Genomic DNA, 19,550 nt, shown 5'->3' on the forward strand with positions numbered 1-19,550 from the left:
CAAGAGCCTGAATTAATGCATAGGATAAGAGAAGTAACAAGACTGGAAATCTCTCATAAATGATGTTGAATTTTGATGGGATAATGTCCAGTCTGTAGCTTTGACCGCGTTCCATTGAGGCACAAATGCCTGCCGCGAACACGCCCCCGCCAATATCTACTCCGTTATAGGGGGCGTGTTCAATGTCCCACAAGCGGCTCTCCGTTTTCAATCGAACGATCCAGACGTCGGAGGTCTGTCTGCTTCCAGACTGGCATGCTTCACCATCTCAAACGGCAATTCAACGTCCACAATTGCATTGGTCCTATGATGTCGTTGGCAGGGTAAAAATCTCATTTTTCAATTGGCAGCACCATTCAAGCCCTGCATCTGGATCCAACTCATCCTCTACCGTCTACGGCTTCAATCCTGGCTCCTCGTCATTGCTAATGGTAGCCGTTCCCCCTCCCTCCGCCTCGGCCACAATCTTCGTCCGGACGACCCTGCCGGTCGTGTCCATGTAGATATTGCTGAACGCCTCCAGGCCGGGGTACGGCGCATAGATGTATTGCATCTCAAACTCCTTCACCTGTCCGTCAATCGAGATGGTTCTGTTGTGGCCGCTGAACGTCATGTCGCGACTGTAGTATCCCACCACCCGTCGTCCCGATTCATCGCCGTTGTTGTTCAGGAACACGTCGAACAGGGATCCGTTTTGCGCGAGAACGCGGTTGGTGTGCGTGCGACCGGAGAAATCGTTAATCGAATACAAGATGTTGTTCTCGATGCGATAAGTCAAGTCGCGCTTCGCTACCGAGCTGGCATCGCTCTCGACGGGGTCCGTGATGACGTCCGTTGTCTTGTTGACGATGTCGCCGACCGTGTCGCCAAGGGTCGCGATGATGGGGTTCAGGTCGATGCTGGTGAGGACGTCGTCGACCATCTTCACGACGTTTTCCAGACGGGCCTCGAGCTCGACCTTGGCCGACACGTTGTAGATGCCCAGCTTGACGCGGTCGATGCTTGCGTCAACGCCGGCTTGGAAGTGCAGCAGGTTGAGCACCTTCGCGTCAAGGTTGACCTTGGCAGTGATATTCTTCACCTCGATGCTGATCTCGCCGACTGAGACCGACGCATTGAGATAGACATCTGGGATCGGGTTGAGGGTATCGATGCCGGTTTTGGTGTTGGCCGTCTCATAGACAGCTGACTCATTGTCGCCGCGACGTTCGAGGTGGTAACCAACGTAGCCATCGCCCTTTGGTTCATCTTGAGCGAGGGTGAGGGTGGAAAGAGCGGCAAGCAAGGCAAACGCCCTGCCAACGAATGGACCCATACTGAAGAGCTGATGAAGTCTAAAAGAATGGAAGAATGGCACAGCAGGCCGTTCGAGAGGTTCGAGTTAGGACGACTAGAGAATGAGCCGCGGACGAGCGAGGTCTGCAGTCTCGACGGAGGCGGGGGCCACAGGATACAAGTATGACCTACCAACTCTTCTGAGGAGACGGGGTTCTAACGCCCCGATGTGATGACGAGGTATTTCCCTCAAAGTCGACAAGCATCACATCGAGACCACATTAATATAAGCCCATGTCAATATCCTGGGTAAGTCAGCTCACACGCGAAGCCCACATTGGGATGGGTGTTCCTCTCGGAAGCCTCCTCCGCACGCGGCGCCCCGTTCGAAGCGAACTCCCCGACTGGCTCGCCCGCGGACAAAAGGCCCAGAACGTCGATTTGCCATGCGTTATGGACGGCAATTTCACTCGACCTTGGAAAATTGCGAGTGATTCCAAGGAAAACGTGCAGTCCATCGGGCCGGGGGCTTGCAGGTTGTCTCGGCATGTGTGATGAGCCACACGTTGGAAAGGGGGGCGGCCGGGGGACAGCTGCCAGCACCGCCTTTCCGGTACGTTGTCGATATCCGCCCTAGATATGGGACCGGTAGGATCAGTCCCGCTTGGATGTGTGGATGCTTGAGAGCTCCGCGATGGACAGGGGATGCCGATGAGGTAAATTAACAACCTTGATTCTCCTGCAGGATGAGACCGCCTTATATCCCCCCGGCGGCCCTGTTCACGCGATTGTTATCCCACAGCTCACCAGCCCGTTCCTGTCATCCGGTGTCGTCGTCGCTCTTTCATCCATTCATTCTTTCAAACAGTTACCTCAGTCACGATGAGGTACTCTATTCTCTCATTCTTGCTCGCGCTCTTGGTCTCGCTCGTTGCTGCGCAGACTCCAACTGCTACCGAGCCCGCCGAAGCAACCACCTCAGCTGAGCAACAGTCCTCGACACCAGAAGCAACTGGATCAGCAACCACGCCAACTTCGACAGTCGCGCAAGGCACTGCATCAAACGGCAACGGCAACGGTGGCGGTGGTACCACTTCAGCTCCTACCAGCACACCCCCAGCAGACGTCCACCTCAAGGTTCCCGAGCTCTCCGTTGGCCGCATTGAGCTTGATGTCGACAACCTCAACGCTGAGATTAACCTGGCCGCCGAGGTTGCTAAGCTCGTGACCATCAACGCCGGCGTCCAAGTCGGCATCGAGAAGGTCAACATCACCATCGCCGACGTCAATGCGGAACTCGAACTGGTTATCCGTCTCGGAAACCTCGTCGACATCGTCAATCGCACATTGGCATCTCTGGACCTTAATCCTCTGCTCATCAACCTTCTTGATACCGTTGGTGATGTCGTCGATGATGTCATTGGCGCTGTGGACGGCCTTCTCGGCTCGATCGTGAACGGAGACAGCAAGATCAACTTCCTGATCGACAACCTGGGCAACATCGTCCAAGAAGTCACCAACGCTGGTAGCACAGCTCTGAGCACCATTATTGGCAACTACCAGCAGAACATGACCTTCACTGGCTCGCAGACAGACCTCGGTAATGGGTTGGTGCAGAAAACGTACGAGTATACTCCGCTGAGCTCTTTGGTCAACATCGTTTTCAACACGCTTGGACAAGTTGTTCGAGCTACGGTAGTCAAGGGCGGGGGATCAGGATCGGGATCATCGACTGCTTCGGGCACCACAGTCCAGGCTACAACTACTGCAGCGCCTGTGACGACGACAGCTGCTGCAAGCACCTAGATCTGATGATGCGTATGAAGCAGAAGTGTAGAGGAAATAGACTGCCGTAATTCATAGTAAATCAACCACGTTTTACGAAACCACCAGGCATGCAGTTCATTAATTCTCACACCAAAACCAGCTCTCTTGCTGCATGTCAACGTGGGGGCGTACTTGTCGTGAATGTAAGATCGTTGGGTATGGCGAGATATCAGTGACTAGATTATAAGGGTGGCTGCATTGTATTGCGCGGCGTATTGCATTTGGTGAATGTAAGATCCGATATGACATGGTAAGCGTTGAACTTATATATCTACAATAGAATCGAAGTGATTTCCAATCAAGTCCGTTGAATCTCAGCACAATGAAGGCCTGCATGGGAAACAGCGTCCGCTCTCTCGTGAAGAAGCTTTAGCAAGCTCCGTCCTTGTCTCCAGGGCCACTGTAGTTCTGGCAAGGCGTCTTAGCGTCGGTACAGACGTTGACGAGAGTCGCCTTGTCGCCGTTGGCCTTCGTGATCCCCACAACTTCGCCGCCGTTGTAAGCAGTGACTCCTTCGACGTAAACCTCGCGAGCGCACTGTTGACACTATTTCTTGCGTCAGCGTGGGCTACGGCCTTAGCAATAGCTATACTTACAGTTCCACAAGAGCGGTATACCTTGCCGTAGTCCTCGGCGTAGAAGTTGATGATCTAAAAAGATAGATACGTCAGGATGCACCAGAGAGTTATCATTTGTTGGAACACGAACGTTGACTTTGCCACAGCCGTTGTGCTGAATGATCTTATCGGCAGCATGGTAAGCTCCTCCGCCAATGATCCAGGTCTCGTCACCGGGCTGGTCTTCTTTCTACGAGATAGTCAGTCATAATACCTCACATCACATCTTTTGGCTACTTGTCCGAGATTTCAAGTTTGAAGACATACCACAGAGATCGCATCCTCACAAACGTCTTCGAACCAAACGAACTCAATGGTGCAGCCTCCTCCGAGGCAGTAGACACCCTCACCGGCAGTCTTGCCGATGATGACGTTTCGCAGGGTTGCGCCTTTCTCAAGCACAAATGCAGTATCGGACTCGCCTGTATCATTCTTCTTAGCTTTATCAGCCACAAGTGGCCATTGGAGAAATGTCACTTACCTCCTTCTTGTTGCTCTCTACACGAAGTGGGGTTCCTATCGTACTTGGCCCAACCGCCATCGAAGACTTCACCAGACTTGACGTAGATAGGCGCAGAAATCTGTCTGTTCTCCGTAGGAGTGGGAAGGCCACCTTCATAACCCAAGCATGCCAGGGCAGCTGGGATCGATCCGAGAAGTGCAGCGGTAACGGTTTTGGAGAACATTGTAGTCGATTTGGTAGTCTTGCTAGCTTCGAGACGTCAATGGTTGAGTAGCGAACATCACTCATACGAGTTGACTACCATGAGTTTAAGTAGAAAGCTCATGAGCACATGTTGTGATCGCTGGATGAGGTCCCATTGGCACGCGTATGAACTAGACAGGCTATAATACAAGGGATATTAACCAAGAGAGCAGAGACTCATTAGTACGACCAAACGTCGACGGCCAAGACGGCGCAATTCTCTCACTTCGACTGCAGTTATCTCCTAGTCGTGGAAAATGGTTTACTTCTATGATCAAAGGCTTGGTGATCGTCAGACCTCCAACCTTGCTAAGCATTTGATATCTGGAACGTCAAATTCGTTGGCGCAGAATTCCTGCCCGAAAGTCCACGCGTCTTCATGATCTTGTCCGATGACCCCTGAATTGAGAGAACCTTCCCACCAATCGAGAGAGAACAAGCCCTACTGAACGCCCGCGGGAGTTGATTTAGGGTGCGAGATCCGAAAGAAAAGCGAGCACAATGTGACTGGGATATAGACATTGACATGCAACTCGTAGATCAATTACTTCCCTAGGATGGCAATGTGATAGAGTTGCCAAGTCTGGAGAAAGGGGGATTGATTCCAAGACGGCTCTTGGTGCCGGGACTGGCTCGGCAGTCATGATGTAAGCAGAGCCTCGCATCTCAAGTGCCGAAAATTGGTTGACCCCAATTACTCCCGTGGGTGCGAGGTCTTTGGAGGTCTCAGGATGAGGGGTCTACTTGAATGACTGTGATCACCACAAAACACTCAGCGCATGATGTTCAGTTGGAGACTGACACCAAACTGACTCACGGCATTATTGAGCTTAATTGAAGAGGTCAGGAATTCCCGAGGCGCTGAACGTCATTCGCAATGAATTGATGAAAGTTCTTCAGGCAAGGGAGAACGCCGGGCAAACACACTAATTCAGCACATTAAACCAACCTTGCGACATTATTTCACTCGAGTGTCATATACACCCGGAGGTCGCCCAGGCCTCAAGGCAGTTATGGACGTCTTTTCCCTCTACCCCACCGTCTTAGACTCTTAGAATCTCCAGGTAAATTTACACGAGCATATGATTAGAGCCTTCTTGCGTTAAAGAAAAAGAGGCGATTCGCGCACGACACCGTGCATGTCATGCCGGCGCCCTACTTACTTTTCCGCCATCCCGCGTTTACTTCTACAAACTTGACCTTACCAGAAACACCTACATCTCCCTGGGGCTTGAGGGATGTCTAATTCACTTGGCATCTGGTGACAAAGGTCTTTCGGCTTCAGAATTGTCATTCGGTGAGACTGTTCTGCCATCCAATCAGGTAATTCCAATTATCTCACCCGAGAAAGTGTATTTTGATGACACTTCCACCTCAAAGAATGCGATGAATTTCCGCCGCAAAGTTTTGGCTAGCTCTCGGGTGTTCTCTCCGCCGCGCCGAAAATCGCCATGCTCTGAAGAAAAAGGGGTCTTCCTGCTTAGTTCTACTCGACATGAAATGCATCTCGAATGTTAACAAACATCGCACCTTATTCGTGACAGCATAAATCTTCTGCAAGCCCAGCTTCTATTTCCCACGAGTTCACACAGACAAAGAGCTCCCGTCGGCGACCTCGAAAGCATGTTCTCGTTTGACAAGCGCAGTGACCTCCACCTCAGATGTGATTCTTCAGAGTGGATGGGAAATACAAGTACGGCAAAATTCGGAGTCCTACAATAGCCCGAGCAGAAAACAAAAGCATCTGATGAGTCCGTGGGTACGTAAAATGAACATTTCGGCCGTTGCCAAACGCATCTCACCTCAGCCTTATCGGTCAGTTTGCATCTGTTTCATCCGGCCATGGGATCAGAGCCAAGGTCGAAATCTGCAACACGTTCAAACTCTTGAATCAAATCAGGTTGCTAGTTTTCTCTAAATGGAAAGAAATCAAAGCCGTTCGGTGATGAACCTTTTGCAGAATCTTAGTTGGCGATAGTTCAATGAAACGAAGGGTTCAAGCTCTGATCTCCCGTGTGATGGAAATAAGCATAGCCTTTCTGGCAATCAAGACTGCAAATCATAATGAACTGATCTAGTGAAAAGGCCCTCAGCTCTGATCTCTATTAAACTCAACCTCAAGCTCCGGCGAAGGGAGCTCGGGACATGTTGCGAACCTGTCGGCCATTAAACTTCGACACTTTGGTCTGTCAAAACTGTTGACACATGCAACAAATAAAAGCCAAATCCATGACGATGCTATGTGAATCCCGATCAGGCCCAACTCAAACCCGATAGCCTCACAGTTCATCTCATCATATCACGAAATCCGCCCTTTTACGCCCCCCACCCATCTTGCTTTGACAGCTCCTAGATCGTCCCATCACCCCTCTGACACATGTATCTCTCCTCTATCGCGGGTTCGGGACAAACCTAAAGCCCATCGCAATCGACGAATCGCATCGTTTCCAGCCCGAAACACACTCAAATACTGATTCGCCCGTGGTCTTCCGTCTTGGCAAAGACGAACACCCAGGGGCCCGGACACCATGAGTCCAGACCGCTCGGTCCTGTCGTTCTTGCGCCTGGACGAGCGTCAAGCGTCAAGCGCCTACACTCCAGACTGTTCGAACATGTCTCGCATAGTTCCCTCGTACTCTCACTCAGACTGGGCCGTCCTACAGCCTTTCTGCCAAGAAAACTTCTTTCTTATTCGCTCAGGCTCCCCGAGTTCGCCGCTTAGTCATGGAACACCTGATGCTATTCACCGTCTTCGTCACGACCTTATCGCCACCGTTCTGATGTTCCCGTTTCACGAAGCGCTAGGCGCCGCAGACGGTTCACAGTCATGACCTTAGGAGGCAGTGACATTGCGCAGTTTATGCCGCTTGCACAATCCCAAGTTACCTTCAGAATCTCGTCATTGTCCATCCACCAGCCACACCCCGAGCGAGGCAAAACACGACGGAAGCCACACCGTACGCAACCCCAGCGAAGACGATGAGCCGCTGATAAGGGTCATGCTCGGTAGCAAGCAAAGCGCCGGCGATGGGAATCCCGACCAGAGCGCCGAAGCTGGCAATGAAATACGCCATCCCGTTCGACTTGCCATAGTCCTCAATCCGGCAGACGCGCGAGATGCAGACCGGCGAAAGACTGATGGCAGCACCGGACCAAAACCCGAAGAGCGTCGCGAAAGCCATCACCCTGGCCTCGACGCCCCCCGCCGTGAGCCAGAGCCCGAAAATGAGCACGGCGCAGAACGACGAGGTCACGCACATGGTGTTGAAGGCGCCGACGCGGTCCGCGACGTAGCCCGGGAACACGCGTCCGAGGACGGCGCCCGCGTTGAGGAGCACATTCATCAGGAACGACTTTTGCATGCCCAGCCCGTCGTGCAGGGCGTACGAGGATATGTACGAGTAGGGGATGAAGACGGCGAACTCCACGAAGAAGACGGCGCAGACGGTGATTGCGAACTTGACGTCCCTGAGGAGGCCGAAGTCGATGAGGATCTTGGCTTCCTGGACGGGCGGTAATCTCTTTCGCAGGGTCAGGTTTGCGACGATGAGCGCGGCGGTGGAGACGAAGGCGATGATGCGTATTGCCCAGGGGAAGCCATATCGGGGCGCCGCGAACTGGATTATGAGGGGGAATGCGATGCCTCCGAGGCCACCGGCTGTGCAGGCGATGCCCGTTGCGAGAGCACGGCGTTTGCAGAACCAGTGCCCGATGGCTGACAGGGCCGGGTTGAAGAGCAGCGATGCGCTGATGCCCCCGCAGAAGCCGAAGGAGAGGAGGAATTGGTAAAAGTCTAAGACAATGCGCGAAAGAGTTCAGCCTTGGGTATACAGCATGTTGGAATTGTGAGTCCGGGTTACCTTTAGATAGGCTGAGGAACACCAGCGAGGCAATCATACCCAATGACCCCGGGACCAAGAGGACTTTGATGTCGTAGGCGTCGAATATCGGGCCTTGAGATGTCTCAGTAGATGAAGCCGTAAGCAGTCGTGATCGTGTACGTACCGACTTGAGCGCCACACGCCGTTATGAAGAATGCATAACAAGAAAATATCCAGCCCGTCTTGCTCTCGGGCATTCCCGCGAGTTCGTGTTCAGACAGCCATCCTTGCAGCGCGGCCAGAGTGTTAATCATTCCCATGGGCGGGATCATGGCGCACCAAGCGCCGACGACGACCAGCCAGGCCTGGACGCCGCCCTCGGGGTAGTCGACATCGTCGTGGGTCGGTGACTCTTCGAGTGTCAAGCTTGCGGGTTCGAATGGTGGTGCTGAGGGCAAATGCACTTGTTCTATGGCTTTGCTTTGGTCAGTAGCCATGTTCGCCAGAGTTGCACAAGGAACGGTTCCGCAACATCTCAATGTCGAAAGATACTTTGCTTATCTTTTGGTGGTCAGAAGTCCTGTCAATTTGTTTCCCCCCGCACGCTTCTAGATTGCCATTTTTGCTCTTTTGGGCAGTTAACATTACTGCATATCTATTACATTTGACGAGTTACTTCCCCCGATAACTGAATAATTAAGAGCATGAGATCGAGGGGATCAATGATCAATCATAGTTGCTAGAGAAACTTAAGCATATACGAGCTAACTCATGTTTAATAATCTCATTTGGATTGATAAGATTCATATTCTATATTCATACATCGTAGAAGGTATATCCATGTCCGTCACAATCTAGACTCCAGATGACCAAGCTCCTTCAGTAGCATCGACATCTTTGTGAGGAAAAAACAACAAAGGGAATCCTGATATCAAACCAAATTACCCCCATTCACTCCTCCAAGCGCCCGTTCGAATGCATTCTCCCCGTCACCCCTCGCCGCCCGTCAAATTACGGCAGCATCGTCGGCGATGACCGCCCTGAACAGCTGTCATCGTCGACGTATCCCTTCTCGTTCGACGACTCCACATCGCTCTCCGTCGCCCACCGACCAGGACACCCGGGGATATCCCGCTCGTGCTCACGGTACTGCTTCTCCCTCTCGCCCTCATCCTTCCTCTGTCTCAGGTTGAAGATGACAGATGACCTCGCAGCCTTCTTCTTCTCCGTCGGCGCCGCAGCGATGTCTGGCATGCCCATTTTCATCATCTTCTCCTCGTGCTCCTCCTCCTCCTTGGCGGCGTCGAACATGGCCTTCATCAGGTCAGCCTTCTCAGGTGTGCGAACGACGGCGTCGAACTCGAAGAAGGCGGGCTTGGCGATCAGAAGAGGAGTGTAGTCGTTCCAGTGCACAGGCACCTCGCTGCCGTCAGCGTTGCGCTTCTTCTGAATGTTGAGGGCCCAGGCCATGCCGCCCATGGTGAGGAAGAGATCTTGGTCGACGATAGGGACACCCTGGCAGGTTCTGCGGCCGAAGCCGAACTGGCTGAAACCGTCGAGGTTGGGGAAGCGGGTGAGAGGCTCTTTGTAAGTGGGATACGAGGGTTGCAGCCAGCGGTCGGGGTTGAATGTCTCGGGATCCGGGTACATTGACTCATCACGGGTGATGCCCCTAGGTCTGTCAGTAAGAGTCATTAACGTGGTAGGATTATTAGACTCACCACTCGAGAGCATGGATCGTAGCACCAGCAGGGATGAAGTAGCCGTTGTAAACATCGTCCTTCTCCACAGCATGGGGAATGCCTGCACGTCACGTCAGTCACGAACCTAAAACCGACTCCAATTGTCGGGGTAAAAGCACATACCAGTAGGGACGGGGGGTCTCCAGCGGATAACCTCCTTAACAACGGCTCTCAACATGGGCAGCTTCTCGCGATCCGACCACTGGGGACATCTGCCCTCGCAGACCTCGTCGACCTCGCGTTGCAGTCTAGCTTGCCATTCGGGGTAGTGGCACATGGCGAGGAGGAAACTCTGGATAGGGCTGCCAATCGTCAAGGCACCGGCGATGGCCATGAGACCGACGACGTTGGACGCCTCCTTCAGATCACCCCACTTGCCCTTCTCCTTCTCGTCGCCGAGACCCTGGTTAATGAAAGTGCTGATGAAGCTAGGCGCCGCGGTGCCCTTCTCGACCTGGTCGACGACAAAGTCGACGTTGCTCTTGAATTGCTTGGACTCGAGCTGGTGGCGGGCTGCTTCCTTCTTCTTCCATGGAGAGAGGACAGCGGGAACGTGCATGAGGAATGACATGATGTTGGGCAGGGCACCAGCGGGAGAGATGGTCTCAAGCAGACCGAAGGTGGTCTTACGCAAGACGCGAGACGGGTGGGCAGTACCCCAGGACAGACGGCTGACGGTGCGGCTGGTGAACTGCTCGATGTACTCGCGGTACTCGGAGGGCTTTTGGGACAGGAGGTACAGGAAACGATCGCGCTCACGAGTCGGGTACGCGTGGAGCTCTGCCTTGTCGCTCTGGTTCATGAGGTGATGGCAGAGTCTGCGCTGGCGCTTCCAGGTATCTGTGGACGGTTAGTTGGCGAGAGGGATTGGTGGAAGTTGCGATTCATACCAGTACGTCCGAGCAAGGCTAGGTAGTCGCCACTGGTCCTGTTGTCAGGCAGGTTGGGGATCATAGGCCTGTCAGAGTAGATGACGTTGCGACGGCCCAGGAGATCATGAGCAATCTGCTCAGAAGAGATCCAAACATGGATGGATCCAAAGATCTCCTGCTGGTAGATAGGTCCGTAGACCTTGGCCCACTCGTAGAACTTCAACCATGTTGCCTCCGCAGGCACATCGTGTACGCGGCCAATGTAAGGAAGACCTGTGAACGATGAGCTTCATGAACATCACCATCATACTAAGAACCACTAACCTGGAGGACCCGGCAAAGGCTTCGCTCCCTCAGGAAGCTTCTTCTTCAGCTGTATGGCGGTATACAGGCGCCATGCGCAGAAGACAATAAAGGCGAGAAGTACCACGCCTATGGCCATGGTTGCAGGCCTGAAAGTATTACACAATAATAGTAAAGCGTCGTCTATGATCGTTTCGTCGAAAGGAAAGGGTACACGACGACGTCAATGTCGAGGTAAGAAAGGAATGAAGAATATGTCCCGCTGTTACAGGAAGAACAGAAAAGAGAAGAAACACAACCACGGGTCTGACGGACGGTGTGTCTCTGGCCTGTTAATAAGAAGAGTCAAGGCCACGTTCAAGCCGTCTGGTCGTGGGAGCCCAAGCGGGCCGACGGAGAACGCTCAACGGTCCCTTTGTCTGGAAACATGATTGACCCGCGTGTGAACACACGCCGGGTTCCCCAAGCGCCAAGGAAGGCAAGACAGTCCACCATTACGAATTGTTAAGATCGGCGCACAGCTGCTGGCGGCGGCGGCGGCGACGGCGGCCGCGGGCGGCAACATGTCAAGTCAGGTCATGCCAGGCGAGAGTCATCTCTCCTGGCCGCTATTCCGCCTTTGACCAACAGCAGGCGAGGGCCCAGAGTCTTGGTCCGGGAGAGGGAATAATCCTTCCCAACAGGTTTGCACAACGAGGTTGTGTTGCGCTTGCATATCGGCCGTTGTGCCTGCTTGGCTTGTTCCCGGACATGTGGTTCGTTGAGTTCTGACGTCGGGGACTGAGCTCTGTGGAAGCGACATCAGACAAGCTGGTTCGCCTCCAGACTCAGTCAGAGACGGGAAGGTAGGAGGTACAAGCCCCGAGAGCTTCGTCCTGGAGCTCGACGGGGAGCTGGCAAAGGCCGATGCCCGTCCTTGCAGGGCGTGTGGGATACCAGCCTTCTCGTAGACGTCAGCAGGGTTTGACCATGGCTCCTTAGGGCCCAAGGAGACGGTTAGAATATGAGCTGACGGTAACATGCAAGTTGCAGCCGCGGGAGGTCCAAAACACAGGGGCCAAAAGATTGGGCGAGTCGATATCTCACCCTCGGCGAGGATTACACACCCATGCAAGCCATGCTAGCTATACCGTGATCTACTCGGCACTGAAAGGGATCATCCTCGTCCCACTTGGTGTTTACTACTGGGCGTCCGAACCACTTGCCCAGGCACCGTTCTCAGGTCGAGCTACTCAAGCTACTGCGGTGGGTGCCGGAGGTCGGGGCTCATCCGGTCTCGGCACAGACAGCGCGCCAGGGTGCCGGGCAGAATATTAGCTTGCAGCTAAAACTTTGGGGCAAGGCACAAAAGGGGAGCATCGTACTATCCGTCGCCTAAAATTGGCAGTATGGGCAGATGCTGTCGTTAGTTTGGAAGTATTCTAGGCAAGATATTGCCGCTAAGGCGCGTCTCTCTCCCTCGCTTGCGGGCTTCTCGGGGGGAGAATAAGCTCAGGCGATGGTGGTGATAATGCTGCTGATATTCCTTCTGCTAAGGCTGCTGATGCCGAGCCCGGAAGATGCTCCAGGCTGAAGGCATGCGCCGGCAAACAAGTGATGATGCGATGAGAACTTGATGAATTGTAATATTTCGGCATCTAGGCAAGCTGTCAGTTTCGGCCTCATATGATCAAGACAGTCTCAAAGGGAAAAGATGACCCCGGACAGTGTTGCATTCGGTGGTTGGCGAGAAAAGCAATAATTGCATCACGTAGTCATCGAGTCTTGAAGAGTCGAAAATGGCTGTCGATCAACTGCAAGCCACGGCGCGCGGAGACGGTAACACAGCCGGAGATGAGGAGCAACAAGCGTTGTCAGATCCAGAGTGAACCGTCTGTCGTCAACGCGAACCACTGAGAACCCATCATGAGCCATCTCGAACCAGTCAGAGCCGTCCTGAGCCATCGCATCTCTAGCGTTTGGGGATATGCAAGATTCGGTGTTGACAGGGATTAGGACGCCTTAGCGTTATCCGAGCGAGACGATCATTCTGTTGGCGCCCAGTATGGAATCCCCCACGTAAGTACCGAGCGCCAAACACCAAGACCACAAAGCCATCAAGCCACTTGGCTGGCCCGTCGACTCAGTTGGGCGGCGGGATTGCGGGAGGACCAGGGGCAGATCCCATCGTAGGCGTCGCGGCTTGCAGCAGAGACTGCACGCTTTTGCTTTGACAGTCATAACGGGGGGCAGACTTTTCTCACCTGAGGACGGGCGAAACGCTACCGTCGCGGCTCTCGATTTGTCGATATTAGTTCTCGACCATGGGCTTGACTTCATTTTGTTCGTTCAACTGTGCTGAGGCGGCGGCTAAACCGTTGGCTGAGCTGTGCCTTGCTTCGCTTTGCCTTGCCGTCCACTGTGCTCTACCTTGCGATGCTTTGCAGAGAAGCAGCCCTACTGGGAGAGATTGAAGCTTTGGCAGCGCGATCTTGCGTGTTGGGATCTCATCGTAGTCCTTGCAGACGTTCTTCAATCACTATTGCGTGTTTTGAGTCTTTTGGTGATCTTTGTCTTCTATTAACCAGCTTAGGCGACCGCACGCGCGAATCGACTCGGTCATGTAATCTGTCTGTTCGGCGAACATCACGGCCGCGGGGGATTCAAGGACTCCGGAGAGCACTGGATCCTTCGACCGTGTGAGTCCTTTGTTACACGGCGCCACATCGGTCCAAGTCGCGCGCCAAGAAAGCGGACACCACATCGTGGCTGATGGCTAGCAGCCGTTGTGCCGGCCTGTCATCGCAGTAGCTTCTCTTCTCGTACGCAACTTTCCTTGGTGATGCTCCTCTTGCGGCCGCGTGTACTACTCATTTCTCGTCTCTTGCGGCCTAACTGTCGAGCTGGCCGTATTCCGCTCCGATTTTTGCCACTTACGAAAACGACGACTTTTTTGCCATGCTGTTGCTACATTACATCCTGTTTACGTGATTAGCGACAGGTTTCACATGCAAGACGATCCATTGCAGCAGCAGGTTGCAGCGCAGGGAATCAGGGTATCGAGCACTCACCTCTCGACCGGGGAGAGACCCAACAGACGCATGCCGTTGTAGAGCACGGTCCTGGCCGCAGTGTACAGAGCCAGACGAGCCTTCATGAGCTCGCGCTCGCTACCAATGATGCGCAGGTGGTCGTAGCTGCTGCTCACGACGTGGGTCATGCGGAACAGGTACGTAAGCACGGTAGTCGGCTCCAGTGTCCTCAGGGTGTTCTGGACCACGTCGGGGTACTGGCTGAGGATGCGGATGAGTTCGATGGCATGCTTCTCTGTCAAGAGGCTGAGATCCGCGCTGGCAATCTCTTCCTCCGGGACGCCAGCCTTGCGGAAGATGGAGCAGAGTCGGGCGTGCGCATACTGGAGGTACGGTCCGGTGTCACCCTCGAAGGAAGTCATCGCGTCCATGTCGAACTTGTAGTTGTTGATCCTAGCCGGTGTCAGTGCATCCGAAAGCGCCCGGTTCAAAGTCCAGACGACTCACCTCTTTCCGCTCATATCCTGGACCATCACACTGCTGATGCCAAGAATGTCGGCAGTCGCCTCAGGGTTCTCGACCTGGGCGTACTTGGACTCGTTCTTCTTCATCACCTCGTGCATCTTGTCGCCGACATCGCGCAGAATGTCGTCCAAGAACTTGACAGTTCCCTTGCGAGTACTCATTCCAAGGACCAGGCCGAAGTTGATGTGCTGGCACTTCTTGGCGGTCTCGGGGTAACCCATCAGTTCAATAATCTTGAAGAGCTGCTTCAGATGCAGGTCCTGCTGGGAAGCAACAACGTAGATCATGTGATCAAAGCCGTACTTCTTCTCGCGGTGCAGCAATTCGCTGATGTCTCGGGTAAGGTACAGAGCGGTTCCGTCCTTCTTGCGAATGATCGGACGCTCCAGACTCTTACCCGCCTTGCCGGGAACGTGCTTGGTGAAGTCGATAATGACAGCGCCTTCCGACTCCTCGGAGATCTTCATCTCCTCGAGCTTCCTGGCAGCGGCCTCCATATCCGCCTCAGCAACCTGGCTCTCACCAGAGTACTCGTCGAAGTGGATGTTCAGACGGGCGTATGTCTCCTTGTAGCGAACGATACTGAGGTCACGGAATCGCTTCCATTGAGCGACAGCAGCCTCGTCGCCAGCAGTCATGGCCTTGAAGTACTTGCGAGCCTGCTCGTCCAGACTATTGTTGGTGAGCTCGGTGATGTCCTCGCCCGCCTGCTTCTTGGCTTCAATCGACTCCTTCTCGGCACCCATAGCCGCGTTGATTTTGACGTAAACCTCGTACAAGTGGTTGATGGGGTCGGCCTTCAAAGCCTCCTCGCTTCCGTACCTGTCGAAACCCAGGGCCAGAAGACCATACTGCTTGCCCCAGTCACCAAGGTAGTTGATACGAGTGACATCCCAGCCGGCACCGTCGTACAGGTTGGAGATGAAACCACCGATGATGGTGCTTCGCAAGTGGCCCGCATGGAAAGGCTTGGCAATATTCGGGGAGGAGAACTCGACGATGATCTTCTTCTTGCCCTTGGAGGCGTCTTCGGGGTTCTTGAGGCCGTTGTGGGGGTTCTTGCCAAAGTCCTTGCCGCGCTGGGAGACCTGGGGAATCAGGATCTGCGCCAGGGGACCGGGCTTGAACCAGAACTGGAGGAATGCGCCGTTCTGGAAAGGAACGGGCTTCTCGATCAGGGAAGACTCGGTAAACTGCAAACAAGCAAGTGTCAGTGATTTCCGCTACCTTTCGAGGCTACGACCGCAAGCAAACGTAGAAAGCCATTGGGATTCCCAAACTGACCTTGGGGAGCCACTCCTCACAGAGCTCGGCAGGCTTCTTGCCCTTGATGCGGAGAGCAGGAACAGCGAGGACCATGTCGCCCTTGTCCAAACTTTGAGTCCATTGGAGCGCATTGTAGATGATGGGCTTCTCGACGCCCGTCACGTCGTGCAGCAGCGAGGTGATGTGGGAGCGGTAGATATCGACGGGGTTGACGTCGGGGTAGCAGCCGGGGAAGGACTCCAGCTTGCCGATCGACAGCTTCTCGAGCTGAGCCGTGATCTGGTCTGTCGCCATTGTCGCAAACGAGGCGGTGGGGTGAGGGGAGAATAAGTCGAAGAGGGGTCGTGGGACGACTCGGGGACGGAGGGACGGCGGTCGACGCGGGGTCGAGAAGGGTCGCGTGGTCGATGGGAAGCGGACGGCTGGAGCAGCAGAAGGACCTCGACGAAGGGCAGTGGTATAAACGTGGTTTGAACGAAGTGAAGGATATGAAGAAGACAAGAGGAAGCGTGCGACGCTAGTCATAAGGATTGTAAGGGTGACTGGGTTGCAGGGAAGGGAAAGGAGGGGTCTCGATTCGCCGGGCTGAGGGCTCTGGCATTGCTCGCAGTGTGTCACCCGCAGAAAAAAAATTGCGGACCATCCCAGCTTGACTCACTTGGAGGGCTGTATTTTGATTGGCTGTTCACCGAGACCGGGCCTCACCGAATGAGGGGTACTCGGTGACGTGTGGAGGGGCTCTGAGATGCCCCGCGAACACATTTTTTCTCGGTGGGTTTCGGTGAGTCTTTCCTACACCTTGGCTTCCTTATCTCTTCACCTCAATTCCTCGCCTTACCCATTTCAATACTTTCCACCACGGCGAGAATTGATGAGAAGCTCAATTCTGCGGGAACACTCCTAATCAGTCGATCGAATACCACATCTTGGAAAATTCGAACAAATGTGACCGACTTAGCACATACCAGTCTGCGTCCTGGAGGCTCACGACGTGTCCGCCATTCTGACCACACGCCCAATACAATCGAGTCACGCCATCTTGAAATCATCAAGGTCAAGCCTCGCACGTCATTCCTTGTATTAGAAAGAATACTCTTCAACAAATAGGTGAATACCCTGCGCCCCTGTACCCTTATGAACAGCCCTCTCATCAGACAGCGCAGCAACGCAATTCCTCACCGAGCTCGTCAAAGACTGCCCGCCACACACTACAATCGACGTCTCTCCACCAGCAGCCTCCACCGGTTCCCGTATCAGCTCCTTGAGGTCCGGCCTGCTATAATACTCCTTCACCATTCCCGTCGTCGAACCGCTTCTCTCCCGTGGCGTCAACGGCACCTCGTCGCCCTTCTCCAAGTCCAGCACTCCCTTCTCATGAAAGCGCCCGCCGTGGACAGAGCCATCAGACGCAATCCTTCGGTGCTGCGCTGACGACCCAGAGCTTGCATCGTGGTCTGCGTACAGCACCATCGAAACCTCGCCCTCCTTCGCCTTGCCGGATCTCGTGATGGCGATGTGTACCTGCAACTCGATGCCGACCTGCTGCGCCCGATCCATCGACTCGCGCAGTCGTTGCGTGTAGAACTCAATCTCCTCGCCCTGGCACGCCATCAGTATGAACTCGATCCTCGTCGTGCACATTTTTCTGCGGCTCTGCACGATGCTCTCCAGGATGGGCAGGGTGAACGAAGCCCCCGTCGATGCCGAGATCAGCACCATGGTCTCGTAGATATCCCATCGAGGCGGCGCGCCAAACGGCCCCAGCACGAATCCCGTCAACGTATCCTTCTTTCCCGACTCCTCGTTCTTCCGTGCAAACGCATGCAATCTCTGTGAGAAACCGCCATGCGTGCGTATGACAAGTTGGATGCTGTTGCAGATGCACGTCTCTGGCATTTGGTGCGCGCAGGCGATGGTGTACGGATGCGCTTCGAAAGGACCGACTCGCGGGAGCCAGAGGTACAGGTGCTGCCCCGCCTTCCAGGAGAAGTGGACGTCTTTGATTGTCAAGACCGTCGTCGAGGATCCCACGGCTCTGACCTGTACCTCATGGCCGAGCCTCTTCATTCCCTTGCAGCTCGATCCGCTCGGACGGAGCCTCGTATTCTGCCACGCAAGCAGCGCCCACCGGGCAAGTCGGTCGAAGCAGATGAGCGCGACGGTGAACCATAGGTACTGCCGCGCATACACCGGGATGTGGACGTACACCAGCCAGATGAACAAGACGGCCGAGAGGATATGCTGCAGCACGAAGACCTCGTAGGCCATCCCGCGGATGGGCTTCAGACCGCTGACGAAAGTCCAGATAAGAATACCCCAGGCCCCAAGTCCATACTTGGTAACCGGCATGATCTTCAGCTGCGTCTCGACGAAATCGGCCCTGACCCACTCCGTCCAGAAATGGAACCCGTGAACCGTCGCCGTGACGAACATCGTCCTCGCCACCCAGCGATGCAGCCAGTTCAGACGCTCATGCGACGTCCCCGTGATGAACCCCACGACGTTGACCTTCATTGCAAGGAGGTAGACGAGGGGCATCTGCATCAGGGTGACCCAGGCGTTGCGAAATCCGATGCGCTCCCAGAAGTACGCGTCTTTGATGACGGCATCGCTAGCCATCATGTAGATGATGACGGCCCAGTACGCCAGCAGGACGAGGACGCGGCCGAGGGGCGGCGGGGTGGCCCAGCGGAGGCCCTTGAAGGGGATGTATAATTGCGGATGGCCCGCCTCGCGCACGAGTGCCGTCGCGGTTGCCCATATCTGCGTTATGCGATTCGACGGTCGCGTTGGGAATTGGACCGATTCTGATCGGCATCTCTTCAGTCTATTCAGCTAGTAAGCTTTCGTCAGACGCAGAGGAAAGTAAAGAAGACTCACCTCCTCCGGCCTTCGAGGTAGTTGACGCCGCGGATAATCCCTAGGAATCCGACGACGCCGGCGATTATGTACCAAAACGACTGGGCCAGGTGTATGTTCGTCTCTTGGAATAGGGCCGTTCCCATCGCCATTCCTCCTCCGCCACCGCTTCCTCCATGATTGTGGCTCATTGCGACGGTATATGATAGAGCCTCCGCCCCCGAAAGGATGCCCCGTGTCGGTCGAGATCGAAGTCTAGTGTGTGTTCAAGGTCGGCGAATCGATATATCCAGCGTTATTGTGAGATTCGTTCTCCCCGTTAAGGATTCATCGGCCGGCTCGGGTATGACAGCGTTGACAAGCAGAGGTAGGCGCCAGGTCATACAAAACACCAAGAAGACAAAATCATCTCGTCCAAGTATTCGTCATGTCCATACTGGCATTCAAATCAGAGTGACAGGAATCTCTCAGATCTCAAACCGTGACAGCACCGGCGTTTGAGAGATCAGCAGCTGTATTAGTGAGGTGTATTGAGCAAGTTCACTACGTCTGGGCAGCACACGCAAAGATGACAGAGCGAAGTGTGGCAGTGGCATGGCGGCGCGGATGCGCAAGTTTAGGACTCGGCTATTGGTAGCGCAGAATGCATCCGACTTCTTCACCCTTTAGGATTCAACGCTTCGTGTAAGGATCACCCGGGGGTAATGTCAAAGTTCTTGATATGAC

At 54.3% G+C, this 19,550-nt stretch overlaps 6 protein-coding genes across 6 annotated transcripts; 1 reads left to right on the forward strand and 5 right to left on the reverse strand.

Moving 5' to 3' along the window:
• Nucleotides 1-394: 394 nt before the first annotated feature.
• Nucleotides 395-1,315, reverse strand: CkaCkLH20_07164 (uncharacterized protein; the record flags this gene model as incomplete). The annotated part of the gene is made up of 1 exon (XM_038889881.1): nt 395-1,315. The coding sequence occupies one exon, from the start codon at nt 1,313-1,315 to the stop codon at nt 395-397; it is 921 nt and encodes a 306-aa protein (XP_038744805.1).
• Nucleotides 1,316-2,157: 842 nt separating this feature from the next.
• On the forward strand, nt 2,158-3,081 carry CkaCkLH20_07165 (uncharacterized protein; the record flags this gene model as incomplete). The annotated part of the gene is made up of 1 exon (XM_038889882.1): nt 2,158-3,081. The coding sequence occupies one exon, from the start codon at nt 2,158-2,160 to the stop codon at nt 3,079-3,081; it is 924 nt and encodes a 307-aa protein (XP_038744806.1).
• A 390-nt stretch (nt 3,082-3,471) lies between these two features.
• On the reverse strand, nt 3,472-4,405 carry CkaCkLH20_07166 (pectate lyase; the record flags this gene model as incomplete). The annotated part of the gene is made up of 5 exons (XM_038889883.1): nt 3,472-3,648; nt 3,699-3,752; nt 3,811-3,909; nt 3,987-4,141; nt 4,201-4,405. 5 exons carry the CDS (start codon nt 4,403-4,405, stop codon nt 3,472-3,474), a joined length of 690 nt encoding a protein of 229 aa, XP_038744807.1.
• A 2,908-nt stretch (nt 4,406-7,313) lies between these two features.
• CkaCkLH20_07167 (cytochrome P450) lies at nt 7,314-11,302 on the reverse strand (the record flags this gene model as incomplete). Its single annotated transcript, XM_038889884.1, has 8 exons — nt 7,314-8,218; nt 8,286-8,378; nt 8,431-8,721; nt 9,293-9,918; nt 9,968-10,049; nt 10,112-10,828; nt 10,879-11,133; nt 11,185-11,302. The coding sequence occupies 8 exons, from the start codon at nt 11,300-11,302 to the stop codon at nt 7,314-7,316; spliced, it is 3,087 nt and encodes a 1,028-aa protein (XP_038744808.1).
• Nucleotides 11,303-14,209: 2,907 nt separating this feature from the next.
• On the reverse strand, nt 14,210-16,259 carry CkaCkLH20_07168 (arginyl-tRNA synthetase; the record flags this gene model as incomplete). The annotated part of the gene is made up of 3 exons (XM_038889885.1): nt 14,210-14,627; nt 14,682-15,892; nt 15,984-16,259. The coding sequence occupies 3 exons, from the start codon at nt 16,257-16,259 to the stop codon at nt 14,210-14,212; spliced, it is 1,905 nt and encodes a 634-aa protein (XP_038744809.1).
• Nucleotides 16,260-17,045: 786 nt separating this feature from the next.
• Nucleotides 17,046-19,015, reverse strand: CkaCkLH20_07169 (metalloreductase transmembrane; the record flags this gene model as incomplete). Its single annotated transcript, XM_038889886.1, has 2 exons — nt 17,046-18,792; nt 18,846-19,015. The coding sequence occupies 2 exons, from the start codon at nt 19,013-19,015 to the stop codon at nt 17,046-17,048; spliced, it is 1,917 nt and encodes a 638-aa protein (XP_038744810.1).
• Between the last annotated feature and the right edge of the window lie 535 nt (nt 19,016-19,550).

The sequence above is a fragment of the Colletotrichum karsti genome (assembly GCF_011947395.1).
Source record: "Colletotrichum karsti strain CkLH20 chromosome Unknown Scaffold22, whole genome shotgun sequence".
NCBI classification, from domain to species: domain Eukaryota; kingdom Fungi; phylum Ascomycota; class Sordariomycetes; order Glomerellales; family Glomerellaceae; genus Colletotrichum; species Colletotrichum karsti.